A 24294-nucleotide genomic window follows, 5' to 3' on the forward strand; every position below is an offset into this window, starting at 1 on the left:
GAGGTTAATTTACATTGTTCATGCAGCAAAATATAAGTATGCTACATAATTCTAGAGAAATTTAAAGTAGTTACCAAAGAAACATAGCTTTAGCTTCTGTAGTATTCTCAATGATATTAAAATAGCAATAATTGGTGTGCACTCATCAGAAATGAAGTGCCCATTTAAGGAAGCCGCATTAGGTCTTTTTCCAGATGCAAATGCAGAACAAAGGGATATAATAACTCATTGCAGAAAGGGTTGGGTATACTATATCAGGTTTCCAAGTTACACTTGCATATGCAGCTACTGCCAATAGTATCATCTGTGAACATGAGGGACATTTTGGAACTGAATAGAATTCCATCCCTGAAACTAAGCATAACAACTGCATATTCAACCCAAGAAGGCATTAGCTTTATGTGGGCTTAAAGAAATGGTAGCACAGGCATAGGTAAAATTTTTATTTATGAATGTGTGGACACATGACTTTGGATCCAGCCAGCCAGTGACATAAATAAACTTGAGCAAAAGTTTCAAGCTAGAGGATATATATGTATAGAAAATTATATATTTGTGTGTGTGTGTAAGGCCTCTTGGAACAGTGCCACAAACCTGGACACCAACCAACAGAATACTCCCATCCTTTGAAATTTCCATTAAGAGCACAATGGGGGTAATTATACCAGGATGCTCCAATCGCTCTTTCCATCTTGTGCACTCACATGCCCGCCAAACATGAAATGTTCACCTTCTCCCTTCCAATGTGATGGTTGTTGAACTTATTTTTAGTGTCATTTGATAAGCCTTTGTGCTCGCAGAGAGACATCCCACTGACCCAGCCACTGGTCATTGTCTATACCAGTTCACATCAAAGCAGGCGCACTTTGTCAGGTTTCCAGTCGAATATCCATTTCGCATCTGAAGTACAGTATCGAAAGTGACTAGATCATTTGAGCTTTTTTCTTCAGCTGCTGCCTTCCTCCCCCATGGTGTTTCTGCTCACGCTAACATAATTTGGCACCGTCGACGTGACATGATGGTGGTTTTTCTAAAAAATTATAATACATACATCATCAATGTTTTGTGATGGCGACCCTCCTGAAGATTTAATTTGTAAATTTAAGAAAGGAGGTCTTTTTCCTCTACTGAATCATAACTAAGGTAGAGTGCCCCTCAAAATCCAAGTAATGCGCATACAGTAATAGGTCATTCAATGTCAAAAGGCATAAAAAAGATGAGCAAAATCTTCACAGGCTGCTGCTTGCTGTTGCTTTTAATTATATTAATTAAACTTTGAAATTTTCATGCAAAGAGAGTTGCTGGCTTGCGACGCTGAAGAGCCCTTGGAGACTTGAAGAAAGAAAAAACCCTGAGCGGAAGCTTTGTGGTTACTGCTTCCTTTAAATTAAAAGCAAAACAAACTTCTAGGTATGTTTATGGATATTAATGCTTTATGCACTACTAAATCCTAAACACAGGAAAAGGGGGAATCTACCAGTCACAGGGACAAGTTCGCAAAGCATGAGTCCCTCGCACTCCACTCAAGATCTCTGGCTAGAGGCTGTCTTTCTGTGGAATAACGCTCTATTAATTTTCTTGTCCCGAGTGCATAACGAAAGAAAGGTGTCTTCGAAAACTAAAGGGCAAAATCTTGCTTGCTACCAATACCTTGAGGCATCTTGTCTACATTTTGTCATGCGTGTGCACTTTTCAGTGTTAGAATGACAAGATTTTCCAGTCAGAAACTTCCCATAAGGCACACTGTGATAGAGGACTTGGAAGGATTCTGTGATCTGACATAGCTATAAGGCAATGGACTTCTTTATTTGCTTAGCCTAGTGGGAAATTTCATACTCTGCCTATGGATAAAGATCTTGCCACATAAAAACACAAGTGCCATGTTTCCATGTAAAAAACTCCTGTCTCCCATCATGGCTAGTTGTTTTGCAGTCCTTGTTTTGGTATCATCTTCGTGTTGTTGCTGTTGTTGCTTTTTCCTCTTCTACACATTCAAACAAACTTTCTTGTACAAACCATAGTCTGCAGGTCAATGTTCCTCTTTATTTTCAATGTCATAAATCATGAGTTACCACTGAGTTTCATCACCTCCCATGTAGATGGCAGAACAAGTGTTTGGAAATGTTTGGCGCAAGCAAAGCAGAAGGCAGGGAAAACATTTCCTGACTGAGAGGAATTAAGATGCTCTTCCAAAAGCTTCTGAAATGCACTTGATTTTTTTCATTTGGTTGAAAATCAGCTATGTGAAAATGTGCCATCTTCGTACCTTCTTGGTCTTCCTGCTTCCCTTTTACTGAGATGGAACTCGGGAGAAGTTTATGCACCGGCCCTGAAGAAAGAAATAAATCCACATTGAAATATTGAAGCCATTATTGAAAAAGCATGAGAACATCTAGTTTTCCTACCATGATAATAAACAATTACCCAAGGAAAGTACCATGTTAACATGAGACATGAAGTCATAATTTTTTTTTCTTGGGTTAAAGCATGATGGTTCATTCAGATCTTTCCACAGTAAGTTCACCTATGAGATGGTATGGTATAATTAATATGGAAAAACAATTACAGAAATAGATTTTGTTACTATTATCTAAAATACAGCGTTACTATCATGGCCATAAAAATATCAAAGCCACAACCCAATATACTTCTTTATTTAATGAATTAAAATGAAAATATTCTCTTATGCAAGCTGGTGCTCCTAAAATGCATACATGAGGATCACATTTAGTAAGCAGTAAGAGACTGAGGATGAGGAATCCCAAAAAAGGGATTGTCATCTCTTTGTAATTCCATTTTATGAAGGATTTTTGCAAAATCATGTCCATTGTTACTGACCATTTCTCACCACTGCGCACCATCATGATGTGTTCATTTCAAATGGTGACTATTTGCACTTACACATTTCTAAAGAGGATTTGCCATTCTAATTTCTTAACACTTCTGTGAAGGTTGTGTGGACACACTGTTCCATGTGTATTGTAAATAATCCAAGAAATATTTGAAAACAAAGTTTCCAATTAGTGATAAAAAGATACTTTCCTTTTCTCTCTTTGGTATGACACTACTGATCCACTGTACCACCTAAATCATTCCCAGATTCCTCAACCAGCCAAAAGCTAGCACAGTGCTTTCTAAGTTAGGGTCAGGATTATCACCCTATTGAGATTTCTGTATTTCTTACAATAGCTGCTCTCAAAGCATTTTAGATTTTAGAGTGTCTCTTTATTTCCCTCTAAATGTAAGTTTGTTTTTAATATCTAAAGCATGATAAAATTCAAAAGCAACAAAACATTGTTGAAGAAGAATGGTTGGAATATAAAAGCGAATTTTTGTCCATTTTACTCTCAAAAATGACTGCTCACTAAATTTGAAAATTTCAGAAATTAGTGAAGAAACAGAAAAGCATAAAAACAAAACAGAGCTAGGAGTTTCCATTAGTTTTTGCTAAAAGGCAAACATTCATCAAATTATCTGTCTTTTAAATACTTTCGGAAGCAACATTATTACTACAATTGCCAATTTTTATTACTTTGTGTTAATGTCTACAAATCATATCAGTGCAAAAGGAAGTAGGACAACAGCAGATAGAAGATCAGATTAAAATGAGGTCAAAATTCCTTACTGATACAAGTCATAGCTCATGTACTCAGACTGTATTTTTGTGTTACCTAGAACTTTCAAACAAGATTTTTAGAGTGCATATTAAGTGAAGAGGTGCTCTTCTCTAGATTAGCTAAGGGAGCTATGTATGTTGCCAAAACACAATAAAACAATAAAAGTGTTATTTTCACAACACGTTATGTTTCACGGTTAGAAATACTTTTTCAAGAGGGACAGGTAGGAAAATGACATCATACACAAATAATTGAGCCAAAAAAAGTAGTGCTTCTAAAACACAGTAGTATATATATTCAATGAGAAATAGATTTGAACTATGCAAATTCAACAGTGATCAACATTTAAAATATTATCTTCTGGCAATTTTCCAGAATTGAACAAATATATGAGGAATATTATGACAGCAAAGATATAAATTAATGACATCTTTTTCTTGTGTATTTGTAGATCAAAAAGTAATAGTTTTCTCTTTTCTGTACAATTTTGAAAATAATTGATTATGAACCTCTATTTTCACTTGTGTTTTATCACTTATTAAATGGATATAGATATAAGGATTCTTCTGTGACCACTTCTGTTCTATATACCATATTAACTTTAGTGTTGATGACTAGTAATGGTTAGTAGAGTGTTAATTTACTTTAAGCAATTGGATAGTTTAACAAGTGAGATTCACAATCTACTCAAATTCTCAAATTCACTTCAATACCTAAATTATTCCAGACCTAAATTATTTATTTCATTTGATGTGGTTTAATTAAAGATATGGAAACTTGAAGGAAGAAAACTCTGTTGATTTTGACTCTGAGGTCCTTATTACAACTCTTCCAAAGCTTGGTATTAAGTATAAATTATCAGCTGCCAAATGTCTCTAGATTTAGGCACCAAAAAAAAAAAAAAGAAAGAAAAACCTATTAAATGCAATATACACCTATATGTTTTAACACACACCCGTTAACAAAAACAAGCAAATGCTCTTCTCCCCTTCTAATCATGGACTCAGTGCTTTTTACTTTTATCAACAGCTGATAATGTCTGGGTGTAATTTTATTTTTCAAAAATTTAAAAGGAGGTAACTTCGGGAAATCTGTTCAAGAGTCACTGTTAAGCATTTCCCAGTTTTCCCAGTTGTGGGACTCCTTCTCCCAAAGATCCCACTGCATCTCCACTATAGCCATACTACATCATGCCATAATAGTGTGCTCAAATATCTAAAAGGAAAGATAACAGTGGTTAAATCTGAGCACTCTAAAGATGGAGTACGTCTTCCAGCCTCTGCCACTTCTTAACTGTGTGACCATGGGTGACTTACTTAACTACTGTGTACCTCAGTTCCCTTATCAGTAAAATGAATATTAAAAAATGGGCCTATTCTTAAGGCTGTTGTAAAGACTAAATTTGTTAAGATATATAAAGCACTGAAAATAGTGCCTGACATACAGCAAACTCTCAATAAAAACACATATTGTTGGCTGGGTGTGGTGGCTCACGCCTGTAATCCCAGCACTTTGGGAGGCTGAGGCGGGCAGATCATGAGGTCAAGAGATTGAGACCATCCTGGCCAACATGGTGAAACCCCATCTCTACTAAAAATATAAAAATTAGCTGGGTGTGGTAGCGCACGCCTGTAGTCCCAGGTACTCCAGAGGCTGAGGCAGGAGAATCGCTTGAACCCGGGAGGCGGAGGTTGCAGTGAACCAAGATTGCACCACTGCACTCCAGCCTAGTGACAGAGCGAGACTCCATCTCAAAAAACAAAAACAAAAACAAAAACAAAAAAAAAACAGATATTGTTGTTATCCATATTCCCTCTATGATGTCATTGCATAAGTCTAACATAGAGCAGACTCAATAATTTCTTACTTAGAAACAAGTGAATGGATGGATGAAGAATGAATGAGTACACAATCACACAGACCTCCACTGGTGGTGGAGCCAGATCTCAAAAATGAGAAGACAGAATAAGTATGAATCTGAGGGAGAGAAAGAGGATTACCAAGGAGAAAAACAGTGGAAAAGGAGAGAAGAAAATATGGAGAAAATAGATGAGAATAGCACAAAAGAGGAAAAGGTAAGAAAGAAGAATGAAGAAAAATGGAAACTTTTGGCTAGAGGGAAATATTTTATTCAGTATTTCATCAGGAGTCTTACTTCCAGGCAATTACTTCATATTGGCTGCTGCCATCCGCTTACCAGAAAATGCTAAAAACAAGGCAACACATCCCGGTTGTAACTGACCATGATCAGATAGCATCGTCCTTCAACTATACCTAATACTAGCTTACAAAACACACATTAGTGATAACGCTAATTATGTTTAAGGTCATGGATGTTTGGGCTGCCATTTATATTACAGCAAGAAGTCAATGCCAGAACACTACAGAGCAATTTTTATTTGCAGGAAATGGAATATGACAAGGCTTACAAGTCTGTCATATCCTCATGCTTCTACTGCCTACACAATAAAGGTATGTTATCAAGGTAGCAAGCAAAGCAATATGAAATAGCTTGAACATACAACTTATCAAAGAACTGTACAGAATGGAAAGTATTATTAGTTAATAATGTTTCTTTTTCTGGGACTATTTCACTTTTATAACAAATAATACAAGTGCTAAAAATAACAAAAGTTAACTAAATGATTTACTAAGAAACTATTAAATGTAAGCTAAATATATAGAAGAATACATATAGACCTATATTTATTATAATTTTAATACTTTATTCTCTATATAGAGGCTAATACTAGTATCAGGTGACAGGATTACATAGCCTCTAAAATAAACCATTCTAACATTTTAATATGCCAAAATAGAGGAACATAAGATTTCCATGAGCAAGAGTTAAAATGAATGAATGTATAATATTATGCCTGTATTTCACAAAGTAATCGACAAACTGGAACTCAGGTGGTATAAGTGTTTAGAGAATAATATAACATGTAATATATGTTATTATTATGAAGAAAATATTAATTTTCTCTATTTTCTGAAAATTTAATTAAATATTCTTTCTAAATAATTTTCTTGATTTAAAATCATGCCCTAATCATGCATGTAAATCATGAGTAAAATCTAAATATACTGTTGTTGTAATGCTTTAGGTAGCACCCACACTACTTACTCAATTAGGCAATCAATACAACCAACTTGAATTTGATATCATGCCTTATAAATCATTGAATCATAAACTTTAACAATAACAACATTTAGTCAATATAAAATTGAATTAAATTAGTGTCTGCATTAGTTTAAAATGAACTATAAATATATTACCTTATTTTGGTTTGGGAATATAATACTCTTTGGATTCAATAAAATCATTGTTAAATTTATTAATTTTGCATGACATAAAAATTTAGAAGTAGAATTTATTAAATATTTATAAAAATTAAGGTTTGGCAGAATAAAGATAATTTTATCACTGACTTTATGCTATAGCAAAATACATTTAAAGTACATTAATTTAGAAATTATAATTATTCAGATATTAGTTATGTTGTAGTTGACCTTTCTCCATATATTAAAGAATTAGGCAAATTAATCTAAATAAGATTACTCTGAGTATATTTGCCAACTTAAAATTTGTATAGCATATAAGAAGTGCATGTATATATTAATAATTCAATCATTAAATTATGATCTTTTTATGGCAACATTTTATTTGCCTAATAGAAATTATGACTTTAAAGAAATAAAACTGCCTCCCTTCTAAAGAATACTGTTTTATGCAAACTTATACTGAAAACATTACATAATTAGTGAATTTCTGTGGCAAGAAAAGAACTCTTGTGCATTGCTAGTGGAAGTTAAAATTGTCAATAACTATATGGTAAGCAAAGTATATAAAAAATGGTCTTTAAAAACTTACATTCTTTGACTCAGTAATTTCACTTTAGGAATCTAACCTAATAAAATGGCTAGACTGAGATTTCATATATTTACTATAGGATTTTTATAGTAGTCAAAAATATACTCAATTTGTATTTATTTCTGTGCAACAATCAGAGACTAGTTGAATAAATTCAGATTCATCTATTTTACTCTATTATGTAGCCATTAAAATAAGGAAACTTTCTAAAGATGAAAAAATGGTAACTAAAAATATGATATGATTGTAATTATGCAAAGACTTTAATAGACAATACACCAGCATGCTGCAGGTAATGGGATAGCATATGACTTCTTGCATTCTATGTTTTACCTTTTCTGCATATTCAAATATTTGCTAAATTAAAAAGTAACATTAGTTTTCAAAGAGTGAATTCATTCAGCAAACACGCAATCATTTTTAAACAGCTATATTTATGTTTTTAAAAGTCAGCCCAAGAACTAACTACTCACTCTCTGGAATCACCACCAACTTCCGGCTATGCCAAAGCTTTTCAGCACTGAATGTGCCCGTCAGTTAACTCTTTTACTCATCTTCGGGTTGTATTTTACAATTACTCTCCTGGTGTACCCACTGTAATGCAGTTTGACTCAAGAGCACATTTATATGGTAGAAAATTTATTAATAAATCTTATAATCCACTGTCAGCATTTTCTTCTTATCATACAAAATTATAACAGTTTCAATAAAATGCCTGTTAAAGCATTTGGCAAGGTCACAACTGGCTATCTAATTGTTAAAAATGTGTTTGTGTGTATGTCTTTAAGTGCATGTCAGCACACATGTACAACCTACCTCATGCCCTGTGCAAGCTGGAGTTCATTACATTGAAATAAATGTAAGAGAGGCTCTTTAATTTTCACACCACATCCAACTTTTAACCACATACCCAATATCTAGGGCATATAATTTCTCTATGCAATTAACAATATAGAATATTTATACCTCAGGTATTTACCTGTAATAATGTTAGAATCCTTTCTCTCCCTATCAGTTGGCAAAACTACTCCCAGTTGACTCTAAGTGGAATGCTAGCCATTTATTTCTCTAGGTCAATGGTTTTCTCATAGTGTAAACCATGAAGTCCTGTGGCTTTTCTGCAAGGTGCCTCAGAGGTCACTGTGGCTGGGGTAGTGCATGAGAAGGGAACAAGCAGGCACAACTGCAGGCCTCTCAAACCTAATGCTCCACTCTCATCTATCTTTTAAAATTGCAATTCAGTATAAGATTTTGTCTGTGCTAAAAATGTAGTTTGATAACTAATAGTCCAGATATTTTCATGCCTGTGTCAAGTCAGATCACTAGTAAACTATCTGTATTATAGACTTGATTTCTTTCCTTTAGATCTTCTCGTAGATCTACATAAACAATATAGCATTCTCTCTTTTTTGCTTATATGAAGAGCCCTATGAGGAGAATTATCATTTTGAAAAATTGCTATTAAGGATACTGATATTAAGGGACCAATTCTCCTTGGTGTTCAGAGCTAGGAAAAAGTTTGTCAATTGTGGTAAGCTCATATGTTTCCCTTTTATTATATAATGGCAACTATACAACTTAACCTCTTTCTCTTTATGTCTTGGCTTTTAGGAAGCTCAGATTTATAAGATGTCCTAAAAGCAATTGGTAGCCTTGGTGTACATTTTCTGCTATAACCATATCTTTACTTTGGCTTATTATTATTTCTCAATTTTTGTTCTTCTGAGGTTTGACTATATTTTTTCTCAATACTTCTTTAGAAGTAGACTAGGTATAAGCAAATGTAAACTAATAAAGGTTTCTTTCTTGATTCTTAAATTTCTCAGTCATGGAGAATATCTGAACCCCTCTTAACCTCTACAATCCTCCAATAAAGAATTGCCTAAACCTGTACCTTACGCAAAAAGACCATATGCTTTCTATGTTGCTTTTTCTTATTCTCTTAGGGCTTAATGAGGTACTCTGTAGATACCTCATGATGTCAAATAATCATTAATTTGAACTTAACCTGAACTAAGTTGAAAAATTAATATGAACTTGAAGTTTATACATGCAAGCATGGTGAAACCATACTATTCTTCACATAATCCCAAAGTTCTTCTATGATAACAAATCTGTCTGAAGACTGAAAACTTCATTTTCTTTGCCTGCTAGGCAAAAGTAAGCACAATATAATTCTTTACAAATTGGAATGTATTAACAGTTTCATCACAAAGAGCACAGTTCTGTGTGGAAACTTTACTCTATTACAAACTTTTTTTCTGTATAAGAAGATACAGAATGTACCAAGGATATGACACAAACAAAAGTCTGGTCATAATAAAAGCTAAACTCACAATCGGAATCTTTAACTTCACTCAAATAATTTTCAGGCAATGATTAGTATATCTTAGAGTGAGAAGCTTATTGACATTTTCCCAGGAATTGTTGCTAGCAAAACCTTCTCATGAGCCTCATAATAAGTAAGAAGGGAAAGGAGATGCCCTGAAGAAAAATGTCTGATATTACATTACTACTCTGCAGTTAAATAAACCAAGAGGTGAAAATATGACAACAGTAGGAACTGATGTATTTGCTGTTGCCTAGGCATAGAGACCCCAACTTCACTGCAATATTTAAAACTGACTTCACTGTCTCATTTTCACCGTGGCCGGTAATAGCAGCATTAACCAGAGCAAGTGCCATGTCTCCCATCTCTTGAGCATTAAAATTCCACTGGCATGAACACTTGTGAGCTCCTTTACTAGCTATCTGCACAGGATGTATTTCACTGCTATAACTGTTATAGTATTATGCTCACCTCATAAATATCCATTGACAAGCTGAAGCAAACAACGGCACTTCAGTTTAGACTTTTCAAACACAGATAGCTGATTTATTTATAAATCACTTCTAAAAAAAGGTTACTAAACCTTCATGTTGTGTACGACAGTAAAGAGTGTTTCAAATCTAAAATTGTGTACAAAGCATCCACACACATAGACACAGAGACAAATCAAGAGGTCCAGGAAATCACTGATATAAGGAGAGACTTGAGAACACAATAGGGATTTTGAGTGGAGATTTTCTGTAGCAAACAGAGATACAGAACTGAAGAAAAGGCATGTAGTATCACATCTTTCTCTCTCTGTCTCTGTCTCTGTCTCTCTCTCTCTCTCTCTCTCTCTCTCTATACATATATATAAAGAATCTGTGCTATCCTTTGCTCTAAATAAAACTGCAAAATTTTGAGCTGAAATATAAATTCCACATGCTCTTTTCTAATGGAAGCTCAACCTATAAATGTCCAATTTTACAGTAGAGACCACACACCATATGGATATTCAGTAGATGTCATGAAGAGAAGTTCTGAGTTTGGCTGAAAAATTTACCTTTAAATGTTTTTTGTTCAGTCTCTTTAATCTGTCATGGCACCTGCAAAATTTTAGTGACTCTATACATATGGTTAATATTTATTTTGCAAATACCTGTTTTTAAATATTTGTTGAAATTCAGGCATACAGTTGGCAGTTAATGATACACCTAAACCACACCTCATAAGATGAAATAGATGCTTCTAAATTATTAATTCCAAATAAGATACATATCTAGATGTAGATATAGATATCTATAAAAATCTTTGTTGGAAATACCTTCTTTTGTGCTTCCTAATAAGTCAAAATGGGAGGTAGATGCCCCAAAGGTATTAATAAATAGATATAGATACAACCAGGACAGAATTCTGTATACCTTTTTAGTTGCTTAACATTTATTTTGTGAAGCACATAGTAGATCATGTAGAAATTGTTTTCTGCTTTCTAATCTCAATTAGAATACAGATAATGTCATAGATCTTAAATCGATAGTAAAAAAAATCGCTCATAATATAACCTTAAAGCAATAAAAAAACAGAAAGCAATTTATGCATATTGTAGCATTACTGGTGTTAACAAGAAATTGAAAATGATCCAAATGTCCACCAGTAAGAGAAAAGTCGAATAAACTAAGATACAGATAGAAAATGGAATGCTATAAATAATATACATCTGTTAGAAAGAATGAGGAAAATTTCTATACACCATTGTGGAATGATGAACAGGATTTATGAAGGGGGTTAAAATCAAGGAGCATATCGTATACACACTATAGCATCTCTTATATTACAAAAAAGAAAGATACACTAGCATTAATATATGCTTAGTTTTTAAAGAGAAAGAAAAAAATTCATTTGAAAATGTTTAGCAACAGGTGAGAGGTACAGAGTAGACTGAATAAGAATGTAAATGAGATAAATTTCAATATATCTTGTTATATGCTATTAAACACAAACATGTAAATGTTTGACTTTTGAAAAACAGTTACACAATAAAAAGAAATCCCAACAAATTAAAATAACCTTCACTAAGTGCAAGGCGGAGGCCTGCCAAAAGCATAGAACATGGCAGGAAAGCTGGTGTGGAGAGGTCCTACCACAGTATCTGAGGCTTTCTCTGAGAGCCAAGAAGTAGTCAACTGAAGGCTGGGAGAAAGGCAAGAGGGTAGAGAAATATTTCCTTCTCCAAAGGCACATGGAGCCTTCCCAAAAGGAATAGAAGCAGCCCACTGAAGGTTTGGGACATGGCAAGAGGAAAGAAAAAAAAATAGCCCTGAGGGACCCAGAGCCTTCCCCAACCACAAGGTGGCAGCCTGCTGAAACCTGGAAGCAGAACTGAGAAATAGCCCACCAAAACTCATGGGGCCCTCTCAGATCGCAAGTCATTGGCCAGTCCAAGTCTGCAGGCAGAAAATCAGTTTGAAAGTGGGTCTCCCAAGGTACAGAAAGTTTGGCCAGTTAAGGGGACTGTGGCAGTTAGAGAGAAAAGAGACCTCTGCTGCAACTTTACAAGCTTGCTGATGAACTATAATGGAAAAAGAGAGAGAGAGATAACTCTCTACTGAAGGCAAATCCTTAATCCTACACTCAAATTCATGAAAGCTACTAGTGAACTAAAAATAAGTAAGAGTAAAACTTAACTACAGATTAGCAACAGGACAAAGGAAGTGGTATGTGCTTTTCTAAGGGTAAATGTTATCTAGACGAGTCTGTTTTTTAATTCCCAATATCTAGTATAAAATTACAAATTATGGTACACACAAAGAAGCATAAAAGTATGACTCATAATCAATGAAAACACAGATAATATAGGCAAATCTATAGGTGGTTTAGATGTTGCAGTTAACAGACACGGACTTGAAATAGCTATGATAAAAATATTAAAAGATCTGGCAAAAAAGGTAGGTAACATGCATAAAGATACTGGGAACATCAGAAGAAATGGAAACTATAAATAAGAAACTGTAATAATAGGATACCAAAACTAAAGAGAAAATATACAATATCAGAAATAATGTATTTGATTGGTGTTAAAGTAGAATGGACATAGCAGAAGAAACACTCACTGAATTTGAAGGTAGGAGAATAGATATTGTTCAAATTAAAAAATAAAGAAAAAAAAACTAAGGAGAATCTGAGCCCTATGAGACAATATCCAGTGGTTTGTCATATAAGTAATAAGTGTCCCATAAGGAGAGGACAAAAAATGGGGCTAAAAAACTACTTGAAAAATAAATGCTCAGAACTTCCTAGAATTGATAGAAGACAAACTTATAGATCAAAGAAACTCAGTTAACCCTGAGAAGGATAAATACATAGAAACCCAGGGAATATAGAGTTAAACTTCTGAAAACCAAGAGTGTCATGAAAGCATAACTCTTTCCCCTTACCCTGCCCCACAGTAAGATATAAAGAGGGAATGGTGATAAGCATGACAGTTGACTTTTTATTAGAAACAATGGAGGACACGAGGCTATGGAACTCTCTAAAATGGTAAATGGGGAAAAATATCAACTAAGATGTCTCCATTCAGAGAAAATACCCTTTAAAAATAAAGACATTCTCAGACAAACAAAATCTGAGATCATTTATCCACAATAGCTTTTAACAAGTGCGAAAAGTTCTTGAGACTGAAGAAAAAAGACACCAGGGATGGAAGCTCAGGTCTGCAGGAAGAAATAGAGAAACAGAATAGTAAATATGTGACTAAATACACAAGTAACATAAATAAAGAAAATAAATTTTTATGACACTATTACTTAAAGGAATAAATAATAACATATTGAATTCATAACATATGTAGTAGTAGAATACATGATAAGAGCATAAGGAACAGAAAGAAAAAAATGGAAATTATACCACTGCAATGTTTGCATATTGTTCTTGAACTATTTTAATATTATTTGATGTTATACTGAAAGTTAAAGTATATTGTTATTTCCAGAGCAACCAATGAAAAACAAGATAGAGAAATGGCTAAAAAGATGACAGAGGAGATAGAACATAGAAGAAAAAAATTAATGTTAATCTAAAAGAGGAAGAAAAGGAGGAACAGAAGAAAAAAGAATGGATATGGCAAACAGAAATCAAATACAGTAAACTTAAGAACTGGAACAAATAAAGTGGACACAAGACCACACACAGAAAATAAATATTTCAAGTGACTTAACGCAGTATTTTGCCTGTATAGCAACATTAGAATATGAACTAAGGATAAATGGAGAAGCAAAGAAATGTTTTACTTAATTCACCAGTCTTAATTTTACTGATATTTGTTATTAATTCATAGTTATATAATGTGATGGTTAATACTGAATGTCAACTTGATTGGATTGAAGGATGCAAAGTATTGTTCCTGGGTGTGTCTTCAAAGGTGTTGCCAAAGGAGATTAACATTTGAGTCAGTGGACTTGGAAAGACAGACCTACCCTCAATCTGGGTTGTCACCATCTAATCAGCTACCAGCATGGTCAGAGTAGAAACAGGCAGAAGGACATGGAAAGACTAGTCTGGCTTAGTCTTCTGGCCTATATCTTTCTCCCATGCTGGATACTTCCTGCCCTCGAACATCAGACTCCAAGTTCTTCAGCTTTTGGACTCTTGGACCTTTGACCACAGACTAAGGCTGCACTGTCAGCTTCCCCACTTTTGAGGTTTTGGGACTTGGGCTGGCTTCTTTGCTCCTCAGTTTGCAGATGGCCTATTGTGGGACCTCACCTTGTGAGCGTGTGAGTCAATACTCCTTAATAAACTCCCTTATATATATACATCTATCCTATTAGTTCTGTCCCTCTAGAGAACCCTAATACATATAATATATATATAAAATGATAGGGCAGATAAGAATTACATTAATATTGTTAAGACTAAGATTTTTCATGTTGGAGAAAACAGATGTGAGTATAAATTCAAAAATATTCAGTAAAATCCTTTAATGCTAAGTGGGAATTGTAAATATACTATTAACTCACCATTTTTTTTCCCCAAAACTACTGAATTTCCTAGCTCTGCCTGCTGAAAAGGCCTAAAAGCAATGACAGTAAAAATTAGCACCCCTAGTACTCAAAATGTTTTCTCTAAATACCATTATGTACTAAAAACAAATCTAGGACTCCTTGGAGTTGAATCATTGATTCCAGTTTTGGAACAGAAAATGTAAAAGATGCATCTGGGACATATTATGCCAAAATGAAAGAAATTAATCAAAGACTAATGGCTTCATGTCAAAAATATACAGCAATCAATATGATGGATCAGGCTTTTACTACCTGCCTCCTCTGATCAATCTTGGTATCATTAAACATGTAACATCTTATGTGATGCAATGTAAAGTACATAGCACTACCTATGAATAATCTATGCCAAAATTAAAAGGCAAATCTGAATCAGAGTAAAAGGGTACAGAATATCAGTATATACGTGTGTTGGGGATGAGTGCTGGAGAAGTTGCAATTTTATAAGAAGTATATAGGTGGTAGAGAAACCAGCAAGGGCAAAGGCTGTGGGGAAAACATCTTTGTCATATCTGTGGAAAAGGCAGACAGATAATGTGGCAGGAACACAGTGAGCAATGCAGAAAGTAGAAGATGAGGTCAAACAGAAGGCAGAGATCTTACCATACAAAGCCTGGTAGCAGTCACTTATAAATCTTTTTCTAAAGCACATTACTAATTATACAAAATTAACATCTGGATCCATTCTCATCTCTTTTACTGCAGATGGAGTTAAGATAGTGACTTATATTTCAAATTCTTAAGATTCACATGTACAAAGCACAAAACAAGCAAAAATACCCATCAGACAATATCAGACTAAAGAATCCAAACTACAATCTTCATGTCAAATAATGGCTGATTGCAAACAAAATCTATATTTGAATCACGCATTTAGAAAAAAATCCAAATGAAAGGCATATTACATCACTATCAGGTGGGAAACAGTATAAATTAGTTTGCTTAGAGTGGAAGAATGCTAGCATAAAAATAGTAATTTTTTGCTACAGTATTTCTAGACTTAAAATTTTTTAACCTCACTTGTTAACACCACACAGCAAAAAGTTTACATGCAATTCGTGTATTTCTTCTTAGAAAATTAGGCATTAAGAAAATTCATTTGCATTATCAAGTTGCTTTTGGCACATTTAAAGAGAAATTCTGAATGTTTATATATCAACACTGAAAAACATTTATTGAGATTTTCCTAATGTATATGGCTCTAGTGATGCAATGATTTATTCCTAGCTAAGTTAGGTTTCTAAGAATTAAATCCTCACTTTTAGGACTCTAAAACAACATATACTGTCCTAGTCAAAAAATTAATAACTAAAAGCCTCCACTGGATTCATATAGATTTTCATTAGCTGTCTCTACTTAAAAATGTCCATAGCTCTTTGGGTCATTTTGCCAAACAGCTAAATTCCTATACAATTTAAGACTAACTGATTTAGCACAAATATTATAAAACTTCACTTTAAGTTTCTGAATTGATGTTTTATGGATAAAACTTTGTAGAAATGTACATTTTTGAAGCTTTATTTTGAAGGGCAATTACAGATTACTTTCTGAAAGCTTACAAATAAAAATTTTTTATGGAAAATCTGCCTAAATCTTTAACTGGAAACTTAAGTTACTGTGATGCTGTGTTTTTGTTTGTTTGTTTGTTGGTTGGTTGGTTTTTCACCACAGCAAGTGTTTAGTGAACACATTCCACATATTTAGTTCCAATGGAAGAGGTGCGTATATATATTCAATTTTTGGACAATCGATTTATGCCTTAGGTATTTTTATTATATTTGAGAAAAACAATTTTAAACAATTACTGAGGTCATTTATTACATCTAGTAATAAGATGTAATAAATCCCAAATCACTATTTAATTTTGAATATTTATTACAGATGTATAATATAAAATGATGTATATATTTTAATAACATATAAGTTATATGGATTAAAACTCTGCACACCATACTTCCACATTCTAAACTGCTAGAGCAGCAAATGACTTTTCTTGCTAAACTTATACCATGGAGAGCAAAACTTCTAGCAAACTTGAAATTCTATAGGCTAAAATTAGGCTGATAACAGCATGAAATCCCTACTTTTATGTGCAGATGCAGGTCTAAACAAGCCTTTCATTCATAGACACAGGGATTTATATTGTAAACACAGATGCCACTGTGACCCAAATGTCATTTCACTGATCAATGAATATACAATGGCATTTAATGGTAATTCCTTGCTCATAGTTTTTTACAAAAAACTAAACATCAATTTTGTCCTTAATGAATGCAGGCATTCCTAGTCTAAACAACTTATGTTAACTAACATGAGTAAGTGTTAAAAAAAGTTATGGAATTATTAAACCATCTCTAGAGATATAATTAATCCCTAAAATGAAAAATGTAAGCTTGCAAAGGTTAAACATTTAACACATACAAGCATACAGATACATTCAAATAAGTAGAGACATAATTATGATAGTGTTTCAAAATACTAATTGACTAAAAACTAATATGTATTAAGTTACATTTATGTAAAAAGAACAGTTTGCTTCTTGATCCAGAGAACTAAAGAATGCTGAAGACATACATGTAATAACTCTACATAAATCCAAGAACATGAAACTGAAATTCAGGTCTACCTACAAGTCAAATATTGGGTCTAGAGCTCGTGTAGATACATAGATAACACAGACGTATAGAGACAAAGATACAAATACAAGGTTAGCTGCAAAAAATTATATTCTAAGCCAAAATGGCTTTCTAAAACAAAAAGAATATAATTAACGTATTATCTTAGATAAATCAGATAATATAATTAGACTTTGGATAACAGCAAAGTTGATTCAGTGTTAACACTTCTAATTTTTTTTGACAAACAAATCTAATTTGTTTAACAAACAAACAAATCTAATTTGTTTAACATCCATCTTCCTTCCTAGACTGTAAGCTCCATGTTTCTTTTTCACTATCATTTTACAAGTGCTTAAAACAGTGCTCATCCTATAGGATGAGTGCTTAAAAATATTAGCTGAATGAATGATCACTACTGGGCTTGAAATATTAAATTTGATCTAGGTAGTCAATAGCTATCTAAAGCATATAATTGGTATTGCATCTGTATGAATATTGAAAGTTTCAATGTAATAACACAATGACTAGCAAGCCATAAAACAAAATACAATGGTCGACTTGTCTAAAAATACAAACACAAAACTATAAAATGATATTTCAGTTTTTGCTAACTGACTTGTAGGGAAACAATAGTAGTAAACATTCCACAGGCAAAAGTCTTCCTGGCTTATTTAGTCACATGAATATTCAAGTAGGCCTAGATGTTCTGCTTCCTGTATGTGTGGCCCAGTAATTAATAGGGAAGTGGCTGAACTACAGGATGCAAGTGTTCTAAGTCAGGAAACAAGTAGGCATCAGAGAGGAGCTGACCTTGGCGTCAGTTCCAAGGAGAAAGCAGATGGTAGGAAGTGGGGTCTGCTTCATGCTGAAGCTACCAAGAGACAGAAAAGATGGGGATGAAATATATATTCTAAGGCCATTGTGAGTCTTAGATCGAAATAGAACACACACTTCGACAAGCAAAAGTGGTCATTACCACATGTACACGTATAATGAAGTAGTGAAAGTGTTTAAATCAGTGCACAGTTAACTGACTTCATAGGTATTTATTTTCCTTTATGCCTCTGTTATTCCCTGTCAAATAAATAAATACTTGTAGAAGAAGCATGGTTTTTCTTCACACAAGTGGCAGAGCACATGCGCTGTCTCTATCTGTGTTGATACAACTCCAGACACCAAGTTATGCATCAGGAAGGAATCCTTCTGTATTTATGGATTATTAACATTATTAAATTTGAAAAAGAAAATAAAGCACAATTCATGAAGATTTCCAAAAACACAAACATATATTGTCTTAATTGTAGATCTGGGGAGTACGTGTGCAGGTTCGTTATATGGGTGTATTGCATAATGCTGGGGTTTGGGCTTCCAGTGAACCCATCACCAAATAGTGAACATAGTAGCCAACAGGTAGTTTTTCCAACATTTTCCCTCCTCTCTCCCTCTCTTCTTCTGGAGTCCTCAGTGTCTATTATTTCCATCTTTATGTCCATGCCCAAATACATATTTTTAAAATGCTCTCAAAATTGATGGCATTTGCTGATAAGTGTAAAGGTTTAAGTACTGGGTATTTCATCAACAAGTAAAGATTTGGAATTTTTAAAAGGTTAAAAACATTCTTTAAAATAATGAAAAAGGCCAGGTGTAAAGTGACTCAAGCCTGTAATTCCAGAACTTTGGGAGGCCTAGGCAGGAGGACTGCTTGAAACCAGAAGTTTGAGGCTGCAGTGAGCTATGATCACATCACTGCACTACAGCCTGGGTGATAGAGCAAAACCCTGTGTCTAAAATGAATAAATAGAAATGAAACATAACTGGATAAACCAATTTCAATTACTATAGCACTTTTAAAGTTAATGAAAAAGTTCTTAATCTCTAATGCATTATCAGAGTTGTTCTTCTTTTGGCAAGAGATTATTATAAAAATTAGTAACTCCATGGCAGGACTAGAACACAGAGATTCTTTAGCATTGGGAACATGAAAGTATAGAAAACTGAAACTACAAAAAATCTAGTGTTCACAAAGCTTACTTCCTTTAAATTTAACCTCTGCTATAGTTTTTAAGTGAAACAACTAAAATTCTATTTCAAAATATTTTCACTTGAAAATACATCTTTGGTGACTGAAACAAACAAAAAAGGTCCTAGTGTTCATGTATCATACAATACCATAATAAAAATTGTGCTGAACTGTCATACTCTCACCTAACATCCTATCATTACAGATAGAAAAGCTATATGAGATGACAATGTAACATTTTGTTTGAATGGCATCCCTGAGAAAAATCCAGCTGCAGCAGCACATTTTTTAGATTTAAACGTGAAAGATCGGTCATTCTAAATATGTATCATTGTATCTTTTCATCAAAGTCAACACCAATCTTTTGAACTTAGAGAAGGCTGAATGAATAAAATATTCTTGTGCAGGCAAACCCCAAACCTGGACAACTGTATCAGCGTTTTTATTTAGTTTCTTCTGACAATATCAATGCACCTTGCAAAAAGCAAGCCAGCTGTTCACTCTATTTGGTGCTATTAAAAGTCTGTTTTACAGACTTAAATTACAGTCACTCTTTCTTTTCTTTTTTTTTTTTTTTTGAATGATGATGGCATTAAAGCCTTTGATAATAAAAAAAATTTATGCAGGTTTCTTGGGCACTTCTATTTTTAAATATATAATTTAACATATGTTTAAAACAGAGCATATGGAAATAAGAAAAAGCAAATTTGAATTCCAGGCACAAATATTGGTTAAAATGCTAACAACATGTAAATGTGTTACTTTATAGTAACCTTCAATCGGGAAGGTTATTGAGACTCAAAATTAACAAAAACATAATCTCTTTGCTATAATAATACTAATTTTCAGGACCTACATTTTCCACAGTTGATTTGACATTGTTCCGGTTCTACAATATTTATTTCCAGTTTTTAAAAGATTATATCAAGAGAGTCATTCTCTTTGTATGACTGGGGTCACATCTTATTGAGTGACATTAAAAATAACACCTTTACAAATCAGCCAGTGAATAAATTAATTAGCAGTAACCACTGAGTACTATCAGTGTAACAAAGTTCATCTACCTGCTTAATTGCATTATCACAGAGGTGGTGTCTATGAACAAGGTAAGTTTTAAGCAACTGAAGTCTGACAAAGAAAATATTAATGTCATTCAGCTGTTCTTCAGACATGAAGAATTTTTAAAGCATTTTTCTTTGGTTGCTTTTCACATTTATGAGAAAAAGACGAACTATACCTAACAAAGTGGACTCAGGAAATATCTACCATCAATCAGTGTATCCTTAAACAATGACTTCAATGTCCTATCCTATGTGCTTTACCTTGGAATAATTGTACATCAAAATTGATATTCAAAATAATGGCTATGGCAAACTTTCTAGATAATTTTCTGCTGAATTAATTAAGTGATTAGTTTATGTTCAATAAATCAATAAATACTTTTAAATAAGAATATGTATCCAATATCTTTAAGAATTAACACCCTATATTTGGTTCACATGTTCTTGTCTATGTTTCTGAAGGAATTTAGTTAACCATGATATTCAATTTACCAAAACATAGCAATCCCAACCATTTCTATAAAAAAGTTTGTTATACCATGTTATTGATGAGATAGGAATGTGCCTACATTGATGTCAGAAGGCTCTAGCTCTAATCCTATCATTTCACAAACCACAGGTCAAAGTTTCTATCTAGCAGGTTCTGTTAGCTTACATGGGTGGGATGAGGAGGAAGATGATTGCCATATCAAAGCAAATAAAGAAATCTGATTTTAAGCTTAGAAAGAAACATGAAAATGTAAAAACATTTGTAAAGACTTGCATATTTAACGATTATTAAAAAAACTATTTCATCAAATATGAAAACAGTTGAACATATCACATCTGTAGGTATTTTTAAATAAACTAAGAAGTCCAACTACATTTCTTATATAGGAAATCTGCTGTGAAGTTACTCTAACTTATTATCTAAGTCTTTTATCTTTGTATTCCTATGCCAAGCAAAAATGCCTGAGCTGGGAATGCATAGTAACTGTACAGGTATCTGCATTTTCATGTTGATTACAGCCTTATTCACAGTAGCCAAGATATGGAAACAACCTAAGTATCCAACAGCAGATAAATGGATAAAGAAATTGTGGGAGGAGCCAAGATGGCCGAATAGGAACAGCTCTGGTCTACAGCTCCCAGCGTGATCGAGACAGAAGACGGGTGATTTCTGCATTTCCATCTGAGGTACCGGGTTCATCTCACTAGGGAGTGCCAGACAGTGGGCGCAGGTCAGTGGGTGCGCGCACCACGTGCGAGCCAAAGAAGGGCAAGGCATTGCCTAACTCGGGAAGTGCAAGGGATCAGGGAGTTCCCTTTCCTAGTCAAAGAAAGGGGTGACAGACGGCACCTGGAAAATCGGGCCACTCCCACCCGAATACTGCCCTTTTCCGACGGGCTTAAAAAACGGCGCACCAGGAGATTATATCCCGCACCTGGCTCAGAGGGTCCTACACCCACGGAGTCTCGCTGATTGCTAGCACAGCAGTCTGAGATCAAACTGCAAGGCGGCAGCCAGGCTGGGGGAGGGGCGCCCGCCATTGCCCAGGCTTGCTTAGGTAAACAAAGCAGCTGGGAAGCTTGAACTGGGTGGAGCCCACCACAGCTCAAGGAGGCCTGCCTGCCTCTGTAGGCTCCACTTCTGGGGGCAGGGCACAGACAAACAAAAAGACAGCAGTAACTTCTGCAGACCTAAATGTCCCTGTCTGACAGCTTTGAAGAGAGCAGTGGTTCTCCCAGCACGCAGCTGGAGATCTGAGAACAGGCAGACTGCCTCCTCAAGTGGGTCCCTGACCCCTGACCCCTGAGCAGTCTAACTGGGAGGCACCCCCCAGCAGGGGCAGACTGACACCTCACACGGCCGGGTACTACAACAGACCTGCAGCTGAGGGTCTTGTCTGTTAGAAGGAAAACTAGCAAACAGAAAGGACATCCACACCAAAAACCCATCTGTACATCACCATCATCAAAGACCAAAAGTAGATAAAACCACAAAGATGGGGAAAAAACAGAGCAGAAAAACTGGAAACTCTAAAAAGCAGAGTGCCTCTCCTCCTCCAAAGGAACGCAGTTCCTCACCAGCAATGGAACAAAGCTGGTCGGAGAATGACTTTGACGAGCTGAGAGAAGAATGCTTCAGACGATCAAATTACTCTGAGCTATGGGAGGATATTCAAACCAAAGGTAAAGAAGTTGAAAACTTTGAAAAAAATTTAGAAGAATGTATAACTAGAATAACCAATACAGGGAAGTGCTTAAAGGAGCTGATGGAGCTGAAAACCAAGGCTCGAGAACTACGTGAAGAATGCAGAAGCCTCAGGAGCCGATGCGATCAACCGGAAGAAAGGGTATCAGCCCTGGAAGATGAAATGAATGAAATGAAGCAAGAAAGGAAGTTTAGAGAAAAAAGAATAAAATGAGCAAAGCCTCCAAGAAATATGGGACTATGTGAAAAGACCAAATCTACGTCTGATTGGTGTACCTGACAGTGACGGGGAGAATGGAAACAAGTTGGAAAACACTCTGAAGGATATTATCCAGGAGAACTTCCCCAATCTAGCAAGGCAGGCCAACATTCAGATTCAGGAAATATAGAGAACGCCACAAAGATACTCCTCGAGAAGAGCAACTCCAAGACACATAATTGTCAGATTCACCAAAGTTGAAATGAAGGAAAAAATGTTAAGGGCAGCCAGAGAGAAAGGTCGGGTTACCCTCAAAGGGAAGCCCATCAGACTAACAGCGGATCTCTCGGCAGAAACTCTACAAGCCAGAAGAGAGTGGGGGCCAATATTCAACATTCTTAAAGAAAAGAATTTTCAACCCAGAATTTCATATCCAGCCAAACTAAGCTTCATAAGTGAAGGAGAAATAAAATACTTTACAGACAAGCAAATGCTGAGAGTTTTTGTCACCACCAGGCCTGCCTTAAAAGAGCGCCTGAAGGAAGCGCTAAACATGGAAAGGAACAACTGGTACCAGCCGCTGCAAAATCATGCCAAAATGTAAAGACCATCGAGACTAGGAAGAGACTGCATCAACTAACAAGCAAAATAACCAGCTAACATCATAATGACAGGATCAGATTCACACATAACAATATTAACTTTAAATGTAAATGGACTAAATGCTCCAATTAAAAGATACAGACTGGCAAATTCAATAAAGAGTCAAGACCCATCAGTGTGCTGTATTCAGGAAACCCATCTCACGTGCAGAGACACACATAGGCTCAAAATAAAAGGATGGAGGAAGATCTACCAAGCAAATGGAAAGCAAAAAAAGGCAGGGGTGGCAATCCTAGTCTCCGATAAAACAGACTTTAAACCAACAAAGATCAAAAGAGACAAAGAAGGCCATTACATAATGGTAAAGGGATCAATTCAACAAGAAGAGCTAACTATCCTAAATATATATGCACAATACAGGAGCACTCAGATTCATAAAGCAAGTCCTGAGTGACCTACAAAGAGACTTAGACTCCCACACATTAATAATGAGAGACTTTAACACCCTACTGTCAACATTAGACAGATCAACGAGACAGAAAGTCAACAAGGATACCCAGGAATTGAACTCAGCTCTGGACCAAGCAGACCTAATAGACATCTACAGAACTCTCCACCCCAAATCAACAGAATATACATTTTTTTCAGCACCACACCACACCTATTCCAAAATTGACCACATACTTGGAAATAAAGCTCTCCTCAGCAAATGTAAAAGAACAGATATTATAACAAACTATTTC

At 34.8% G+C, this 24294-nt stretch overlaps 1 protein-coding gene across 3 annotated transcripts in view; it reads right to left on the minus strand.

Annotated features, from left to right (window-relative positions):
- Positions 1-428: 428 nt before the first annotated feature.
- ANTXR2 (ANTXR cell adhesion molecule 2) overlaps positions 429-24294 on the minus strand; it is a 159527-nt gene continuing 135661 nt past the window's right edge. For all 3 annotated transcript variants that reach the window (XM_002814915.6, XM_002814916.4, XM_009240137.4), the window contains exon 17: positions 429-2329. In XM_002814915.6, coding sequence (XP_002814961.1) covers positions 2291-2329 — 39 coding nt within the window. In that variant the 3' untranslated portion in view covers positions 429-2290. The remainder of the gene's footprint in view (positions 2330-24294) is intronic.

This window comes from Pongo abelii, chromosome 3, assembly GCF_028885655.2.
Source record: "Pongo abelii isolate AG06213 chromosome 3, NHGRI_mPonAbe1-v2.0_pri, whole genome shotgun sequence".
Taxonomy (NCBI): domain Eukaryota; kingdom Metazoa; phylum Chordata; class Mammalia; order Primates; family Hominidae; genus Pongo; species Pongo abelii.